Source organism: Odontesthes bonariensis, chromosome 16, assembly GCF_027942865.1.
Source record: "Odontesthes bonariensis isolate fOdoBon6 chromosome 16, fOdoBon6.hap1, whole genome shotgun sequence".
In the NCBI taxonomy this organism is placed as follows: Eukaryota; Metazoa; Chordata; class Actinopteri; order Atheriniformes; family Atherinopsidae; genus Odontesthes; species Odontesthes bonariensis.
This window is the reverse complement of record NC_134521.1, coordinates 16,714,288-16,734,584: the sequence shown is the minus strand read 5'-3', so window position 1 is coordinate 16,734,584 and position 20,297 is coordinate 16,714,288. Positions and strand designations below refer to the sequence as shown.

The 20,297-nt window shown below is 41.1% G+C and overlaps 1 protein-coding gene across 2 annotated transcripts; it reads right to left on the bottom strand.

Annotated features, from left to right (window-relative positions):
• Positions 1-1,721: 1,721 nt before the first annotated feature.
• On the bottom strand, positions 1,722-19,845 carry ints2 (integrator complex subunit 2). 2 transcript variants are annotated; one of them, XM_075486455.1, is made up of 25 exons: positions 19,663-19,845; positions 18,628-18,935; positions 18,367-18,505; positions 17,292-17,394; positions 15,850-15,963; positions 14,776-14,906; positions 12,691-12,861; positions 11,397-11,617; positions 11,086-11,211; positions 10,797-10,868; positions 10,105-10,219; positions 9,552-9,620; positions 8,898-9,032; positions 8,604-8,780; positions 7,948-8,062; positions 7,168-7,272; positions 6,877-7,041; positions 6,531-6,732; positions 5,468-5,593; positions 5,136-5,337; positions 4,711-4,992; positions 4,105-4,212; positions 3,815-3,920; positions 3,312-3,488; positions 1,722-2,430 (listed from the first exon to the last, which is right to left on the bottom strand). In XM_075486455.1, exons 2-25 carry the CDS (start codon positions 18,918-18,920, stop codon positions 2,249-2,251), a joined length of 3,636 nt encoding a protein of 1,211 aa, XP_075342570.1. In that variant the 5' UTR covers positions 18,921-18,935; positions 19,663-19,845; the 3' UTR covers positions 1,722-2,248. The 2 variants fall into 2 exon arrangements, with proteins under 2 accessions (XP_075342570.1, XP_075342571.1); XM_075486456.1 differs by having other exon boundaries at positions 19,668-19,845.
• Between the last annotated feature and the right edge of the window lie 452 nt (positions 19,846-20,297).

Genomic DNA, 20,297 nt, shown 5'->3' with positions numbered 1-20,297 from the left:
CTCAATCAGCTTAAACCGTCAACAAAAAAAAGATGTCTCATTTCACTCTATGCACCTTTAAAAGATCACGAGGGTCACTCGTGCCTGTCTTCGTGTTGAGCAGGGTGGATGCATCCCCTGAACCTCGGTCCATCTCCTTCACAGCTTCGTTTTCCCCCCACCCTCTTTTTTTTTTTCTGAAAAGTTGTATATTTGGAAGCTACATGTTGGAAGCTCAGTGGAAATGTCGGTGCAAACAAATCTGTTTGTGATTTCGCCCCGACTTGCTTAAGGCATCTCTCACAGCATCTTAAAAATGCTGCAGCCCAACAAAATATTGCAGAGAAGCTTGTTAAATGCCTCCGATGAGATATGAGAAACAGAGCTCTGGATGCAAGTTACTCCAATCTCTTCACATTAAAGACTACTGAGCATATCCCACATCATTTTGCCATTTGTTTGTATCTTTTTTTTCTTTATCCGTATCTTTCTGTCATTATTCACCAGAGTCTCTGTCAGTTCCATCTTATATATACGATCATTCTGGTTCCTCGTGAGAGAATAAGTCGCTCAAAGTCACTGTGTAGCGAGGCACATAAAATATGAAAGTCAAAACAATTCCTCTGGCAACATTTAACTGTTCATAAAAACTGTAAATCACGTCAGCAATGTAACTTGTAAAAGTAGTGGTTTTATATTTGTGCTCATCTATTTTACAAGCTCGTTTAACCATTCTGTGGCTCATCGTTACTTCAGGTTGTCTTTAAATAAATGAATGGATTTAATCCGAAAGGACAGGTTTGTTGTTAAAGTGTGGCAAGACTGCCCTCTGGTGAATTACCAGGATATGTGTGTCATGATATCAGGTTGTGGTATCATGGTAGTGTTTAAACTTTATAAAAATATACATGTATGTGTGTGTATGTCCAATTTATGAACAAAAATGACAATGGCAGCTACCTAATACATAGAAAGGTAAATTAAAATGCTGACAACCTGACTGTTTGGGGTAAATGAATATTGAGATCACACCAGAGAAATGCTGCCTTCATTGTCTAGAAAAAGACAAAGCATTGCGTAGGAAAACATGCACTTATAATCAAACCAAGTAAAGCAGTATCTTAGATAAAAGTTTGGCCTTACTAACAAAGCAAACCTCTTGAAAAACCGTCAAAAATGGACCAAGTTCTCATGATTTTAAGACAAAGCGAAACACAATTTAATGGGGCGGAGAAAATGCGTTACAATTGTAACATGATTTACTCGAAGTACGCGGGAAATGGTCGACAGGTCCCTTGTTTTAACTTAGTCTTTACGTGTTGGTTACTGATATATGGGAACCGCCAGCACTGAAGTGAGGTGGGAAGTCGCTAACTCCGCACAGCTCAATTAGTTATTAATAATACGTTTAAATCTTATTCAAATATCCAAAAGATACATTGTAGATTACAATATTTCATGGAGATGCAATTGAAGAAAGAAGAGAGATTTTGGGTGAAATCTGGGGGAGTTTTTAGAATAACTTGTTGCGGTTTCCTACTCCTCAGCTGGACAACTGCCAAATTAAACAATGTCTAATGAAATAAGTGCTCCTGAGGACTACATGGAAGAGCGTCATGGTGACACACAGAGTCAAGAATAAAAATTAAAAACTCAACCAGGACCAGACAACAGAAAAACCACAACAAGGCCAAGAACTCAGATTTCTGACCAAAGGATTAATTAACTCTGCAGAATACGAATTACAATCAAACACTTCCATTGTTTTATTACAAACAAATACAGTACAAAAGCTCTACACATTTCAAAGCAACATTTTTACTGAGCAGTTTGAGAAAGAAATGGTCACAACACATTAGAAAAATAGACTTGCAAGGTTAAAAAAAATTCTGACCCGTTTAACAGTTTCAATATTTTACTTTCTACAAGTTGTGACAAAGCACATTTATACATTTCCCCAAATACTCTTCAAATCCCGACATATTTATTTTCACAACAAAGGCTGTACCCTGGGTTATTCAGTACTTTAGTCCAGACAGGGCTTACTACAACGGATAGAGCCAACATGTGACATCGTGTGCACAGAGTGAGAGGAAGACACAACATGTCATTACCTGAAAGCCCTTTAAAAGGGACAGAAGAGTCTGTTTGTTGATGATGACTGATATCTGTTGAGCCTCTTAGGAGAATCTCTCAAAGGCAGTGTTTGGAGTTGTTGCTTCAAGGGAAGTCCCTCTGCTCCCACTAGATATCTACATGTGTTTCTACTCTATTTTCCATGAAGGGTGGAGCTGATAATGTCCATGAATGTTGCTTCGATGCAGTAGCAAAGCCGGACATCGGGGTCAGCGCCAACCAGCTCCTCTGCTGTCTTGTTGGGTAAAGTCAACTTAGCGGAGCCTCCTCCTGGAACCAAAGCCTCCCGAGGTTTCTCCTTTAGATTCTGCAGGCCTGATATTGGAGAGTTGAATTTAAATTATAATCTTTATTAGCTGTCATTCTTTACATTTTCATGAATTTCTCTGGTTTGTAAAAAAAATAAATAAATAATGCATAATGCATTTAACCTGGACAAAGAGATCTGAACACATCACAGCAGTTTTAATATCTTTACACTGGCTTCCAGTCAGTCACAGAATAGATTTTAAAGGCCTGCTGATGGTTTACAAATCCCAGAACGGTTTAGGCCCAAAATACATCTGTGATATGTTCAGAGAATATAAACCCAGCAGAGCTCTTAGATCCAAGGACTCAGGCCAGCTGGTCCAGTCCAGAGTCCAGACTAAACATGGAGAAGCAGCATTTAGCTGTTATGCTGCAAACAAGTGGAACAAACTGCCAGTGGAGATTAAACTTTCACCAAATGTAGACATTTTTAAATCCAGGTTAAAAACATTTCTTTTCTCATGTGTCTATGCATGAAGTCTGCATGGTACCTTTTAATTTATCTAGACTGTTGCTTGTTTTTAAATTCATTTAAGTTATTTTTTTATTTGTTTCTCTTTATCTTATTTTATGTATTTTTAATGCTTCTTACACTCCCTGCTGCAATGCTTTTATTTTATGTAAAGCACTTTGAATTGTTTTGTACATGAAATGTGCTATACAAATAAATTTGATTTGATAATGACACCAAATAAAATCAGTTAATCAAATAAACACATCCAGCTGTACGGTTGCCCTGTCTTTGTTTGTTTTGCTTTTATCCAGATGGAAAACCATCTTTTCCTTAGTTTCTTTTAATTTAATAATCCGGTGTAAGACTGTTTGTGGTTTTCCAAAATACCACTTCTTAAAACTTATATGCCACCTAATAAAACAACTATACTTACGGGCTATGAGTGGGTCAATGTCCCTGGCCTTGGTGGCCACATCAGAAGCACAAACCTGACCCACTTGTACCAACAGAGCTGCCACATCATCGTAAAGAGGAGGGAAGGCCTGGCAGAAAGCCACCAGACACGGCAGGGTGGGCATGAAGAAGGAGAAGCGCTTGGTACGAGTCAGCACTATTGAGTAAAAACAACAACCAAAAACAAACACACACAGTTATAGTATACACATAAAAAGTATGCAAACATTGGTTTCAGTGTCTAATAGACTGGGACACAGTTCACGTTTTAGAAGTAAGGAAAGAATGCTGCACTAACATCTAAAGACCAGATGGTGGCACCCAAATAAAGGGATACACATTTCAAGGCTGGGATTTATAGTACAGTCAGTCAGTTTGCTGCGACCGTAACGAATGATTAAGAAGCACAGACAGAATGTAAGAGCCAACAAGCAAGACTGTGAGTCGAACAAGATGTAAGGATAAGAAAAGATGTTTGCTGACCTGTTAGAAGGGTTCCCATGACACTAATGGCCAACCTGGCCACACTCAGGGATTTGGGTAAGGCGTACTGGGTACACAGGTATGACAGCAACTGAATTGCAAATATCTGTGGGAACAAACACAAGAGCTACAAATGTTACCCCAATTATTTACAGAGCAAAAGCTCAATAAAGAGCCCCAGTAGAGCTCATAAAAAAAAGGCCCAAAACTGTAAAAGCGGCTCCTGCACAAAAGCAAGTTTAGAATTGAATGCCAGAAAACAGAGGGGAGGGAAAGTTGGAAGGCCTCACCTGCTTCTCCAGCTGGGGCTGGGCCAGCAGCTCTGGGATGAAGTCCAGACAGATATGGATGGAGGGGATGCCCGCCACGGTTAGAGGCAGAAGGGCCTGAGGATAACCCTGACAGACAGACAGACAGACAGACAGACAGACAGACAGACAGACAGACAGACAGACAGACAGACAGACAGACAGACAGACAGACAGAGAGAGAGGAAAGGGAAAATTAAACTTATAATTAAACCACAAAGACGAGGGAGTACACAGGAAATTTATTCCTGTATTCGTTAACCCACGCACGTGCTATCTTAGACATGTGTGAGCGCATGCATTCACCCTGCAGCTTCTGCTCAGCAGTGTGGATAAGGGTGGATTAGTGTGACAGGAAGGATTGGTTTGATGAAGTCCACCATATGTGCGTCTGATAAGTCTGGGAGAGCTGCAGTCACTTATTACTGATGCTGTGACAGAATGTGATGACTAATGGGGTCAACATGACTTGGCTATTCATGGAGAACTCATAAGGTTTCATCTACGATGTGGCATTAATGATGAGTTTGCTTTCAAGTGAGACGATGCGGTCATGTAGGGAAAGCACAATTCATCTCTTGTATTTACCTGAAAGTGAACTAATTTGGCAATGTTGGGGTCGGCAATGAACATCTGATGCAACAGACAGCAGATGAGACACTGCACCTCCCTCAAGTCGCTTAACAGGCCTCCCTCGGGCTCAGGGTCCTCCACATCCTCCCTGGCAGTCGGCCCCACACTTCCCCGTTTCGATTTCCCAGGCACGGGGCCCCGAATGCTCCTCAAAAGGCTCTCTGTGGTGGCCCCCAGCTGCTGCTCTTCAGAGGTTGGTAGACAAACCTCCAAGAGTATCTGGACTGCTGCGCTGTCCTGGATTTAATCACACACATGTGGTTGCCATGTTTTTTACCTCATGCCATATTTTCATTAATACTCACATAATCATGAAACTTCCATAACGCGTGACATCAGTAACGTCTGTGAAAGTGTGTTTTTTTTAGTAATTAAAATACCTGTGCAGCAAGAAGGGCGTTCTTCAGCTCCTCCCTGGTGACTTCAGGTGTATCTGGCTGTCCCGGAACTCCCAGGTTTGAAACAGTCTGACTCTGCCGATCAAAGTCTGCCGTCTCCTTCAGGTGAGACTGCAGGTGGGCTTTGGAGGCCAGCAGGTAGCCATTCAGCATGTGAAGGACAATGTCCATTAAAGGAGGACACCTGACCCAAAAAAAAAGTAGTCAGCATCTGTCGGGCCATGATGGTCCACATTACCCTGATCACTATTATTCTGTATGTCCACTCTATAGTCCATATCAGCCTAACTTAGAGTGGGATACTATTAAGTTACCTGTAAACTCTCTGATCACAGCGCAGCACAATCAGAGGATCAATCATCAGGTCATTCTGAGTGTATTTCTGCTGCCTGAGCAGCTTAGCTGAAGGCTGGAGGGCATTTACCGTCATCACCCACAACCTGCAACATACACACACATTAGTTGTCATTTCTATTTATACCACAGATCACAAGTTTTTTTCAGAGTAAGATGTACTCTGCCTGACTTCAAGCACTGTTTTTATCCCTTGTAAGTGGTTTGATTTTGGAAGAAAAATATTGAAATACATCAAATATCATGGTATAAGCACAGTTCTGTTTGGGTTTAATGACCTAATGTACTCCAAGATTGGCCTATGGTAGCATTTCAACCTCAGTCCCTCTTATCAGACAAATATGGATCTCTGAACAACAGGTTCCTTTGGAGCTCCAAGCCTTCAGGCAGCCTGCACAATAACATCAATCAGTGGATCTATGTGAAATCTGACATTGCTGCCCTCCCTCTAGATTCACCAGGGCCTCCATTTGTCTTTGTCTGCAACACTCAGCATAGGAAAGAAAGCCAAAGAAGAGTCAAAGGGAGGCAACAATCCCCTACATCTACCCTGTGAAGACTTTGTTCTGCCCTGAGCTCTTTTTGTTCTCGGCCTCTTCAGGATCGATAGAAGGTCTGCTCAGAGCGGAGGCTCCTTCAAGCCTTGGGGCAGAGTGAGGGTGACCCTCATTTCTTAAGAGAATTCACACAGGCTTCCAGAGCCGCTTTGCTCAATACTACTAATCTATGCATAAAATAAAAATCATTGCGCGAGCAGCCTTCAGTTAAGACCAGACATAAATCTGCCAGCTAGTTTTCACAGTCCTGGGAGACTGAATTGGAAAAAACTATAAAAGTAATCAGCACAATATAATAAGAAATAATATATATTAAGTAAGAATTTGATACTTTTTAAACCCCTTTAATAAACTGATGTCATTCATGCATTAAGGTACAAATTAAAGGATAAATTCAGCAACCACAAATTCAGCAAATCTGATAGCTTCCTTGATAGTCACTTATCCATAAGATGTAGTTAGGTACCTGCGTGGCATCACAGTGTTAAGGCCCATCCAGAGCTTGTTGAGGGTCTGCAGTATGCGGCGAGGCACAGCGGGCTCCAGCAGCAGAGCCACACTGGCTGTAAGGGCCTCCGCATACGGGATCAGGTCTCCGGGTGACAGCAGTGTTAAATGCTCCAGGATCCGCATGAGCCTGGGGCTGCTGGACGGCAGCTTCTGGAAGGCTGGGGAAACAATACGAACAACTTATCGAACAATCACAGAGCATCTTGTTGCATTTTTCTTTCCCGTTGAGACATTTCTGGATCGACTTTGTCCCTCTGAAACGTTGTACCCCAACACAGCCCCATAGTTCCCAACCTGCTCACCCTGGTGGAGCTGGCTCTGAGTGTATCTACAGGTGTTGGTGGGAAGCATCATCCTCCTTAGCAGAGGCAGGGTGCCAGTCACCTCCTCTTCACATACCCAGTCCTCCACTAGACATAGGTGGGGGTAGTTGGTGGCAAGCAGTCTCAGCAGCGCCGAGTGCAGACCTGAAATAAGCCACAGGTTGTTTTTCAGTCGATTACCCAAAATAATTAGCTTTTGAGAAAACGGTTCACTTAGGCTCTTATCATTCATTTGGTCGACTGAACTTGGATATAGATTTTTAACCTCACCTCCCAGCTCCTGCTGCAGCCCCTGGGCCTGAGTAACCAAGTACTTTATGGGGATTTGGTCCATCAAAGCTGCAGAGTAGGACTTTGGCTTCCTCTGCATGAGTGCTTAAAAGTGCATACAAGTGAGTGAGGCACAGATGGTGAAGGAGTAAACAGAGTAAGAGAGTACATAAAACAGAACAAGGACGAGTATTCTATTTGGTTGTGTAAGGACACCAGAGCCACTGTGCAAATGCTTGAAAGAAACGCAGAAGTGATTTTTCATTGGTGTGGGTTCATTACCACTGCTGATGGGCTTCATTACTCCCTCCTCGAAGGCTAAGGGAGCACTTGGGTTAACACAGCAATTAAAGAGATGAGCATAAACTCTCAAATAAATCTAACCTAATGAAGGGCAAGAAGAGAGCTCGTTGTGTGAGCGGATAAACACAGAGTCGGCTTACTGTTAATGCTCATCTAACCTGCGACTGTCCCAGTTAGCTTTGCTCCCGCAGCCATTGTACTTGGCTTTTTGTCAGCTCTCCATTTATTGTCTATGAAGCAGCCAACATTCAGTGCCAAGAGACAAAAAGATGAATGACTGCTCATCCAGAGTGAGAGTGTCTCCTACAACTTAACAGAGGACAAGAGCTTCCCTTCTCTTCTCGCTGCCTGACAAATTCTCTCCAAATTGCATATAAAACATTCTTCGGTGAAAGAAATGACAATGCGTTCGCTTCAGAGACGCACAGAGAGAGAAAAGAGATTTTTTTTGGAGCAAAGTTATTGTCTCATACATACCCAGCTGTTTAGTGCTAGCCAGCAGGTTCTCCTCAAAAGACAGGATGTAGTAAAGGATAAGCAGCTGTGTGGTGATGGAATAGCGCTGCCGTCCTCCTCGAGTACTGTCCCCTTGCTAACCACGACAGAAGTAAAAATAACATCTATGGGTCAAGGGCGCTCAGCATAATAAGGCTCTGTATCATCAGTAAATGGGTATTTTAAAAATAGTTCCTCTAATACAGAATCCCAATTTACATCTCTCTTCAGACTGAAAGAGAGATCATTTCAGACATTAATAAATTTAACTTTATTTGTTTCTAAATTTAAATTGAACAAATTAACAGATTTCACAACAAAATACATTCAAAATGATTTTCCTGTGACTTTACTGTTGTGTTTATAGTGCTCTAACTATAATTCCCATCAGGCTCATGTTGTTTTTAATATGGTTACATAATGCTAAACACCCGTAACTCCTTAATTGTATACAGACTAAAAACATTTATTCAGCCTTTAAACATCAAAGCAAAAGTAAGTATTAAGTATAGATTGTGGTTCCCAAATTCCAGCTATAAAAAAAAAGGTGTAAACATTGGGGACCATTAAATTATGAACGGGGAAAATAAAGATGAAAATTAAACCACATGGAAGAGGAAGTATAAAGGATGACTCACCCCTGCAGAGCTCTGGAAGACATTAAGAATTTCCTGCTCAGTGATAGGCTGATTGGTGGCCTCAGGGTTGGCTTTGGATGCTGGAGTGAGGATGGAGTTGATATAGGCATCAATTAGAGGAATCAACTGGGTGTGGATGGGTGTGGTTGTCTCACAGAGTTGACGATAAATCCAGTCCTGAAAGATTCACACGTGCACAGCACCAGGGGGCAACATTTTTCAATCAAATAAATAAACTTTGGTCTATCTTGTTCCTTTTAAGGGGGGCGAATTATGTCATGAAGTGTGTCGTACCTTGATGGACACTTTGTGCTTGGTGAAGGCTCTGCTTCGAAGCAGCTGGTATATACAGTGAATGGGGAGAAATCCTGTGATGTTGGCACTTAAGTTGTTGGTCACAGCAACCCTAACCGCATGGGCTGTAACCACCTTCGCAGCAAAAGAATTAGACACGCCATCAACACAGCAACAATGAATAAAGGACAAAGATCAACTTCAGACTCTTTACAGTTTGATACCACTTCACGTCTCCAGCCATTTACCAACAAGCTTCCTGTGATTTTTAAAGTGTCAGCACTTTCACTGCAACATCTATGTGAACCAACTTTCTGCATCAAACATAATGCTTTTTTTTTTTCCCTTTGTTGTTACATAAAGACCATTTTGAGACTTTTTAAACTATTACACCACCTAAAGATGATGCAAAATTTTCCAAAAACAGGTATATCCAGTTGTGTTTCTCCATGTAACACACTGTGAAATATTATCTTTTAATTAGATTGCATATATGATGATTAATATATTATATTTCACAGCCATATAACACAAAATATAGAGTGGAAAAACTTATTGTGAGCTTAAAAGCTTACAATCAAATGATTGAAATTAGCAAGATGGCTAATAAGTCAAAGTGAGCAGAAACCTCTCATGGATGGATTCTTTATGTACCTGTTCAGTAAAAATCTCCTGTGTGAAGATGGTCTTCATCTTGCTCAGAGAGCTGGGCTTGATGGCAATCTGTAAGAAGTTAAAGCCCCCACCCCCCAGAAATAAATAAACAATGACAATCATGGACAGTGGTAGGCTTGCTGCGAGTGAAAACAACCTGCAGGCAGTGGCGCTGGTATTTTGTAATTCCCTCCTTTCATATTTCATAAGAAAATTCTACATGGCAGGCACAACACTCAATTGAAAGGATTGCCTTTGGGGTGGAAACAAACAGGCTCTGAATCCAATTACCTTACACATCTTAGTGGAAAATACACTGAGACAGGAAAACTACTTAGCACACAGCATGGAAATAATAGTGCACTTAATAAGTAATAAAATGGCAAATTGGCCGCAGGGTATGGAGTGTCTCACTAGATATGTGTGTGGTGCAAGTGTTTCATTAGTGTTACGGTGCTTATATGCGCCACTGCTGTAGTGGGGAAGTGTGTCCAAGACCTGGTCAGCCAGACAGATGTATTGATCAATGTCTCCCTCCCACCTACCACCTTACCTTCATCCCCAAAGTAGAGCACACCAACTCAATAATGGAGCTGAGCTGGTTGCTATGGAAATACATGGCAACCAGTAATAGCATCTCTCCAAAAGAAGCAGATACGCCTGCAGCACTATAAGGAGAAAGACACGCATACGGAGAGACATTTAGGCTTGTTGACAATCCAGCATCTAACATCGTCGCATTGCTCTTTTCTAGATCTCTAGAAGCTCAATTTTACTCCCGGGGCACAAGAGCAATGACCAACTCATCGAGTGTAATGTTAGGCTCAACAATAGAGAAAAAAAACTTACCAAGAACAACAAAAATGCTTGAAACAAACAGTTATCCGACGGCTGTTGTAAGTGTGTAATACAATATAAAATACAATAATCTAAGACGTTTTGCTCAGTGAGTTTGCTGTAAGAACTACACGTTATGGACTAAATATACATGTGAAACATTAAAAAAATGACCTCACATATGAACCACTGTTGAATTAAGGGATAATTACTACTTCTGTTAGAGCATCATTGTGATTGCTCTGATGACATAAAATGTTAATGTAAAAACATTTGCCCAAATATAAGATACAATATGCATCAATGGGGTGGCTGTAGCTTAGGAGTCGGTGTGGTTGTTTGCTAATTGGAAGGCCAGTGGTTTGATTCTTGGTCTCAAATCTTTCATTATCACAGAGATTTTCCTACCTCTCAAAGTATTCTTCCTCTTTGATCATCCAACTGAGCCACATAACCATCAGCTGTTCCTGCTCCGGAGTGCTGCACAAACACACGGATGAGAATACATATCAAAGGATAAATCTCTCCAATGCCGAAAGACACAGAGAGGGCTTTAGATCGGCAGCGTCCATCACCAGTAAATCAAAATTCAGGACCACCAGTGGCTGAAAAGGCTTTGCGAACCTCAACCTTTTTGTGTACTGACTAACAACAAAAGCAAATACAAGCAGCAGATAATAAGACCACCTTTATGTACCTGACCAGGGTAGGGAAGGCCAGAAGCTTGCAGAAGGACAGAGAGACAAAGCGAACACCAGCAGGAGTGGCTGGGGGCCGGCTCGTCATCAGCTGCAAAAGCTGCTCTGCCTCTTCATCTGTAGGTCTACAGGGTAAAATCACACTCATTACTTTAACTTTTTTTTAAATGAAGCTAGCAAATTAAAAGAATCTGTGTAAGAAATATGAGGCAAAACATTTACTCAGAAACCAGGCTTCAAAAAACAATCTAATACAAATCAAAATAATGATCCCACAAGTCTGAACAGTTAGGAAGGTGACCCATCCTACCTGAGGCCTGCAATGCCCATGAGCGCACAGTACAGTCGGAGCAAAGCGCTGGCCTTCACCACATGCTCCTCCCTGAGGCCGGAGTACCCCGAACTGCCTTCAGTGTCCATGCCGTCGTCATTAGGACAGTGGGTGCTGCGTGAGCGTGGCAGGATGGCTACCAACTCCAGCAGCAGCTGTCTGCGCATCTGCCACAGCACTGAGCTGCTTTCTCTCTTACGCTGGCAGCACAGAAAGAAAGAGAAAGGAAGACAGGAGTCAAGGGTTTCCATACAAGGGTTGATATTATGGCTCCCATCAGTAAAATGTTTGGCTTTCGTATTTCGTCAATAGACTTAAACAAAGTCCTTTACGGTGCAGCAGACAAGCCATTACTAGTCTTTGCAGCATCTTTAAACACACATTATAATGCAAAACAAGATCATCTAAATGGGGATGAAGCGTCTCTGCACATTTCTTCAATACTACAGAGGCCTGTCCTCGCAGCTCAAGGAGAGCTTTACTTTCTGAGGGAAAAGTAGACTGTAATTATCTGTGTGTGAAGCACATAACTGTGGAAATGTTAGCAGGCACTCAAACCTTTAATAGTTTTTTTTTTTTTATAAATGTTAGCTTAAACTTATGACATTTAATTCCAGAGCTGACAACCCAGAAAGGAATGTGGGTGACATTAAACAAAACCTCCACCTGTACATGATGGGGAACTCTGAAGACAGACATGTATGTGTGAGTGTGTGACTGCACTGCGATATTTGCTCGGGTTCTGCTGTGGTTTTCAGCCATATAAGCATCCTAAGGACATTTTGGCAGGTACTATAAGACAAAGGGCTGTCTAAAGGACCTGTCTAAAGTTGGCATTTTAATTACATTTGGACAAATATTTTGTTGCTATGTTTGGAAGTAAATTACACCTGTTAGGGGACTGACAACCAAAGAGTCAAGCATGGCTTTATGCAGGAGAATCATCCCATCATTTTTAATCACAGGTTAATTATAAGACATGCTCATTAAAAAAAGTCTTAATCCAACCAACCTGTGTTTTTTTTTTTTAAGATTTAAATTCTGCATTTTATTGATAATTTTATACATTTCTTAATGGTTACTAACTTCCTCATGTTCATGCCTTTACTTCTACCATTTGTCTTCTACTGTACGGCACACCAAGTTTGCGAGCTCTATCAATAAAATGACCATTGCACACGTGCAGTACTGTGTCCGATTTGTGTCGAACACATGAAAATATTTCTATTTGATCAGTAGCAACAACGCAGATGAAAACCCCTTGAACATTTACCTGTTGTCCATTGCGAATGAACATGCCAAACCAGGTGCGCACTTTGCTGTTGGTGCCCAGCAACAGGCCGCTGACATAGGACACAAGAGGGCTGACCGCCTCATCTGCTGCATCGGGTTTGTAGTCCAAAGTAAGAGCCACACCCAGACCAGGTAGGTGACACTCCTCTACCTGGGAACACACAGATTAATCTCACATGGTTATTCATAAAAAATAAAAATAAAACTCATATTTATATGTATGTTTACTATTACTGTGATCATTGCATCTTTGAAATCATTCTTTGTATAATCCACTTTTCAATGTTGGTGTTTTTCTAAAATATTCATTATATTTGAGGACTCCAGAATAACTCTTTCCACTCGTGCTCTTAAAGTGGAAATTACAGAAGCATCAGCGCAAGATTTAGAAGCACCGCTTAAATCAACTTCACAGCAGCCTGTTCACATGTTTTCCCATCTTGACTTCTTACCGATAAATACGGGATTTGGGTATATAAAGAATTACCGATCTTCTATCGAGTGATGTTGTGCTTTATGAGGAAGAAAAATAAATCAGTGGGCAGAGTTCATTTTTACATAAATGCCATAAAACGATCCCATAATATTAATGTACTCCTTTGAAATAAAACATTTTATTGATTAGTTGATTCCCGTCTTAAAAATGCTACATGCAGGCAGGCTTGCTGTTGTTGGAGATTAAAAAAAGAAAGAATTTTCTGACTTATGTTCAGCCCATCTTTCTTGGCAAGATTTTCCCCTTATAAACCGCATAAATATTTAATGTCGGGAGAGTAGATCACATCTCTATCGCCTGCTCATTCCACATCTTATTGTCATCATATTTATTGAGCTGTTGTCTGAGAGGAGGGTCTAAATGGGTCTTCTGTTTTCAAATACGTATATAAAAATAATCAACGGATAGTTTAAAAGGCCCCACAAAGCGAGAGTGACAGTAAGCTGCTTATTAACCCGACTACGGAAGATGACAACCCACGCAGCTTTGACCTGGCCGAGTGGTAGCAACAGGCTCACAATGCATCTCCAGCCTCTCACAAAACACACAAACACACACACTATTCTCACTCCCTCTGGGTGTTTCACAGCATATAAAATGAAATATTAACTGGGGGGGGGGGGGCACAATCCGAAGTCGCTCTGATGGTTCTAGCTGCATTGACCCAAAACCAGGTCACAGTCTAGAGCTTTTGTAATCCTTCTATACCAGGTATGGTTACACCTCCTTTGTCTTTTGTCTGAGATTAGAAAACATCTCAGACAATAGAGACATAAAGAATAAAAGGCATAAGCTTAGTGGCACAAGATCCATATGGTAGCAAACACCAGAAACCAACAGTCTTGCTGACAAGTCCATGCTCTGAAATATTTTCAGCTCTGCAGCACATCAACAATCAAGCCCCACTGTCCGAGCATTGCCATGTAAGAGTCCTGCTGATGCATCGTTCCACAAGGCAATGAATTTCCACCGCCTCCTGGGGCCTTGTTCAATAACTGACCCAGTGCTGTAACCTCCTTGAGAGAAGGAGGAAAGCGAAAAGACAAATTTCTCCCCTCAGGGTTACCACCACAAAATATATTACAAAATAAATCAGTGAAGAGAAAAAAAAATCTCTTTCACCAAGCATTATGATGTGAATTGATCCTGGTAAGGCTGCAATGCTGCCTTGAATTAATATGTTAATGGGAAAAACTGTAAAACCACTAAAGATGTGTGTTAACAATAAATAATTATGTTGACATCACACTCAATATTTAATTCATCCATGTTTCTACAAACACAGGCATCCTCCGCGGCAAACATTTCCTCTTTGAAGCATTTTACTACAAAGAAGAAGGTGCTGACAAATGTATTAATTTGTAGTTTACACATGCATAATTAATGGTGTGTGTGTGTGGGGGGGGGGGGGTAGCAGGGAGACAAATATATCTCAAATTGAAACAGGCAGTTCAAAGATTAAAGAATCCATTTCTTATCTAAAATAAATTCATTTTTGGCACACTGAGGATAAAGTCTGACTCTGGCCTCACTTTGGAGCCCTGTGATTATATTGACAGTGCAACTTACCGCCATGGCTCTGATGTTGAGGGCTTGTGAGGGGTTCATCTGACACAGCTGCCTGAGGGCCTCGGTCCTGCGCCGACCACCCACACTCTCCTCATCCTGACGCTCTCCATTCTTGATCAGACCTCTACAAACTGCAGCGAAAGATAGACACATTTACAGACCTAACCCTTAGGACGTTCGCTGGAAATTTACACATTTTCCGTCAGGTGGTTTGCTGACAACCAGCAACATGTTCAGTCAACACAAATTTTACACACGTAACTGACAGTAATGCTATCAGTCCTCTATTGCTATGGCTGGGTCTTTTCCTCGATTAGAACTCGACCCCTCGGAGTCATGACTTGCCAGGGAACAGAATCCATATCTTATCAGGGAAGTATTAGCAGGCTGACCGATGTTTAAAAACTGTATTAGTTTCTATCTATTAAGATCTCTTTTGTAAGTTTTGTAAAAAAAATAAAAAATCCGGTCAAGTTAAAATTGGTTAACAGTTCAAAATGACTGACCTTGATGCCTCCTTTAGACACAGCCATTCCTCACACGTTGTCCTTGGATCCATTCATTTCACATTCAATTCAATGTAACAAGGTCTCTTGTCGGAATGAAACTAAAAGGATTCATTGATGTTGACTGCTATGTAACACATAAATACACTATTGACTTAATGCTGACCCTGCGTGTGATAAGGAGGCAGCAGTAGGTGTAGGTGACGACAGGCATTATTTTCTATTTCGTCTCTCAAAGCGCACACACAGCACTCTTTGTGACTCAGAGACACGAGTGTTTATCATCAAAGACGAGTGCGTTGACCCTTGGGCCAGATGCATGGCTATAATTAAGAGGAGCAATAGCTGAAGCTAAAAGCATGAGGTCTCGCCTCAATAACTACCTGCCTATAATCATAATAATGCCATCACAGAAAGTTTCTGAGATAATTTGAGTCAAATCATGTCTCCACAGCAGCGAGCACCAACCATGACTAACCATGTGAAATTAGTACTGCCAATTAACCAGCCAGCTTATCTTACACTGTCTGCCGACAGCCTGTGCAGTGCCGTGGGGCAGATGAATTACCTTCATTGAAGCTGTCGGGCACGTTGGCAACGAGCAGACATAGAAACCAGTCGCCATTGCGCACATGAAGCAACGCCTCTGCCACATCCACGATGGGCAGCAGAGAAGGCAGCTCTAACATGGGGACAAAAAAAACATACAAGATATCAGCAGCGTAAAACAACACCTAATTTGATTATTTTCCAACCTGGCTTCCCAGAAATGATAAGTATTTATGGAATTTAATATAGAGTTGGTAGGTATTGTGCGTAGGTATGTACTCTGTATCAAACATCATCCCAACTGTGCATCTTCTCACATACGATGAAGAATTGTTCTTCAACTGCACAAAAGGTCCAGTGACATTTTAAATGTGGCACACTGCTGATGACTGACGGTTACTACCACACAAAGTCTAAAATCTCAGCATATCACATAAAACCATGACAGCAAACTGTATCTGAGCTTGTTAATCTCGCGCATGCTAGCCACTCTCACTGAGCATTCTGCACATTTCAGGGCTAATACTTAAATATTTCACCAGTGTATTTTAACTGGAACAGTCGTAACTTAAAACAAAGTACCAGTAAAGCCCTCATCTTCTATCATTAACGGGTTTTATTCATTATCTCCAGTCTCCTCCAGACTGCTAAATAGGTTCAGTAGTTTGGCGGAGAGGAGATGTAGATAAGAAGCTAAACTGTTACAAAAGAAGGAAAGTTTTATAGCAAAACACTTCAAGATAACAGCTTTTTTCAAGAGTCCATTACCCTAATGCACAATTAAATGAGTGCCCTGTCATGTCTTAAACACTACATCAGTGAGATTTTCATTTAGTCATCTTTATTTGTCTGCACATATGTTATAAAAACTTGTACATATTGTTCTGTGGCTACCTTCACTTGCATATAATTATCACCATAACATTTTTTCCCACTAATATTTTAATATAACTCTACTTTTACAGTGACTTAAACTCTTATCATCAATATAAGATTTTGGCATATAAATCAATGCATGTTTCTTTTTGGGGGAGGCAAGCAGTGAAGATACAAATACAAAAATGAGCCTTCTTGCTGTCTTTGTCTCTCTTACTGGCAGTTTGGCACTGAAGGATCAGACAGTTTGTTGTTGTCAAAGTGAATAAACTGTAACCCTAAACCAATCTCGTTTTCTCCCCGTGGAGCTCAGCTCTATGGATAACGGACCAGAGAGGAAAGAAGAAAAGACCACTCATAAACTACCTTTTAAGTGACATCTTTGCTACCGCCTAACGCATATAATAACTTGACATGACACTTTCAACAGCCCATAAATTCAGTCACTAATATAGTGGGCTCTATTACCTTTAATAAGCTCACCTGTGTACAAAATCAACTGATTTCAAAACAATCTCCCTGTAAAACACCTCTAAAATAACTGAAGAAAAAAACAAAAAAAAACAAAACAGAGGAGTTGCGTACCTGCTTGTAGAATGCAGAGGACATCTGCCACCTCTTCCAGATACACAGGGCTTTCAAAGAGTTCAGAGGACTTTAAAAAAAACTCCCCATTGGAGTCTGTCACCTGAAAAAAAACAAGGGAATAGAAAACAGATTGTGTGGATCTGTCACTGAATGTCATCCTAATAAATGAAGATGAAGCTGCTGAGAAATATCCAATTTCAGTCAATGAGAGAGCAGCTGCCAGAGTAATTTGAGATATCCACTTTTGACAAACAAATAAAGAAAGCTGTGTTTAGCTCTGTTGCTCCGAGACCCATTTCTACAAGCAAGAAATTTCAATGTCAAGCTTCTTTCACACACGTCTTTTCAAGTTGGGACCGATGCACCTTTGTTGTGCATCGTGTCGTACAGAGGTGTGAAGGGAGGCTGAGGTTTATCCGCCACTGATACGCCTCAAGCGGACAATTGAAGTAGCAACAGATACGGGTTTGGGTTCGTCCTTTTTTTATACATCACTGAGACCAGACCTGTACCAGATGCAGCACTGCACAATTTGTTGAATGAATGAATGCCTTTATTGTCATTGCCCAGGAATATACAACAGAGGCGAAACGAGCCTGCTTACATACAACAAGTCAGCATGGTGGAACTCGCCAATCTAACTGACGGTGCTGCTGTCACTCAGTTGATTCTGCTACGCCGACTTGATGCGTTTAAGGAGCAAGAACAGCGGGTTAATGAGAATGTCTTTTTCTCAAGTTAGAGCTGCAACCGATAAGTGTAAGAGGCTACTTACTCAATTTATCATTCCTTGTTTTATTCCTTTGTCCTCTGTACTTGCTCCCTTAATATTCATGCAGTACATGTCTGTCCCTCATCTGTACGTTATACAAAAGGCAGCGACTCAAATCAAGGTTGATACTAATCAGTGAAATCCACTATGAAATATGTAGTTTTCAACAATTCAAATCAACAATGCTGGTTAACCAATCGGGAGGCAAATGAACCTTTAACAATATTTTACATCCACTGTTGTTATTCTTAATAGAACTGTCAATGTCCTTTCTTTCATTGAATTATGTAAGGATTGTACCTTATTCATGATAGCCAGGAGTTCACTGAGGGTCAGACGGAGTCTCCTGAGGGGGTCACTGTGTTCAAACTCCAGGGTCAGGCCATGCTGTAGCTGCGACACCAGAATACTTTCTCCATTGGAGCCACCAGCCTTGTGTCTGGCAGAAAAGACGAGATATGGTCTTTATATTGTGTCTGAAATTACTTGATAAACAAGAGAAAAAAAAGGGCAAACTTTAGCTTTAGCCATTCTTGTCATAGTTAAATATGTCCTTTATACCTAAGCTGCTGTTCCTTGCGTGCATCCTGCTCCAAGGCATGGAAGTCCACAGACAGCAGTGCAACAATGGAGTTGACAGCTTCCACTCCAGAGAGCAGGCGCAGGATGAGCTTCTTGTCTTGTGCCCAGGACTCGCTCTGATCAGCAGGAGCACATAAAGCCATCCTCACCAGACAGGGGAGCAGAAGCCTCAGCTCTGGGTCACTTAAGGCAGCCAGGCGTACCACATCCACCTTTTGCATGGCTTCAAAAGCATAAGAGTTGACAAACTGCAGCCCTGCGCTGTCTGCCATCTCTGTAGCTGAACCCTGCGGGAACATGCAAAACAAGCCATGTAAAGAGCAAACTCGGATGCCACCTGAAACACGGCTGTTAAGCTTGACGTGGGACCTTTGAGCAGTTATGTTAAAAAAAAAGTAAATAAACTGTCCAAAACCCCACAAAGCCGGGAAGAGTTTCACTGATAGATGCTGGAATTAAAGATTGTCATTATGTGGCCATATTAATTTGTGAAACTTAACGTTTATATTGTTAAATATCAGGATCATAAAAATGTGGTACAGTAGTTGATTTGCCTGCGCGATTTGTCAGTCAGCTGCCACAACATAACGATTAAGTTGTTATAATCACGTTGCTAACAGAACAAGGTAACGCTGGTTAAAGTGTATATCTGCTATTTCTGTGAGGATTAACTATCGTTAACTTTCAGCAATGTGGAACTTACTGGACACAAGTCAAAAGACTGTCACGGTTCACAAGTAGCACTCAGAAATATTCACCTTACGTGCTTCAAAGAACAAGCAAAACCGTAAAATACGCCAACATCTTGATATGGTGGTTTGTTGAAGCTAGCTACTAGCCGGCTAGCTAAAACAGTCACTGCTCCCATTGCTTTTGCAGAAAGTCTTTAGCATGCTAATGCTAGTGCTAATGCTACGCTAAGCTAGCTTGTCAGAGGACAATACTTTCATGTGCTGCATGCAGTCTCTGCGGATTAAAATTCTATGTTCATGCAAAACTTCAAACTCCACTTACCTTACTTATGGAAATTATTCAGAGTCTTTCAAGAGAAAGTTCACCACCGAGGCCTCCTGACCTCGGACTGTGGTGTGCAGTCAGCCCAACGGTCTAACGCTAGAGCAGAGTCCTCCTGAGCCAAACACAGAGCAGCTTGTCCTGTGTGATGCCGGTTGGATTTGTGGACAATCTTAAAACTGTTTTTTAAAAATATTTTTCCGTACTTGTCCTGATTTTTTTCTCGCTTCTTTTTTTTTTTTTTTTTTACTACGATAAATATAATGTGTAACAGTGAGTGCTGAGCCACTCTTTACTGCATTTGTAAAAATATGGATCTAAATGTCGAGGGATTCGTATATACAAGTTTTCATATATTTATATATATTCAGCTAGTAGATGAAGTTTTAATTACCTACCTTTTGTGAAGTATTCAATATTTGTAATGGATGGAAACAGTATGCTGTATATAAATCAGGCTTCTGCGGTAAACTGACCTGTTTTTATGTTTATTTGTAAAAGCTATACTTTTATGACAGAATAGCTTTTAATGAATATCATTTCCATTGACGCTGATATGGTTTTTATAACTCTTAAAAAGGCTTCAATTCAACGTTGAGAACTTTCCAAACTACTGAGACTAGTCTGTATCCACT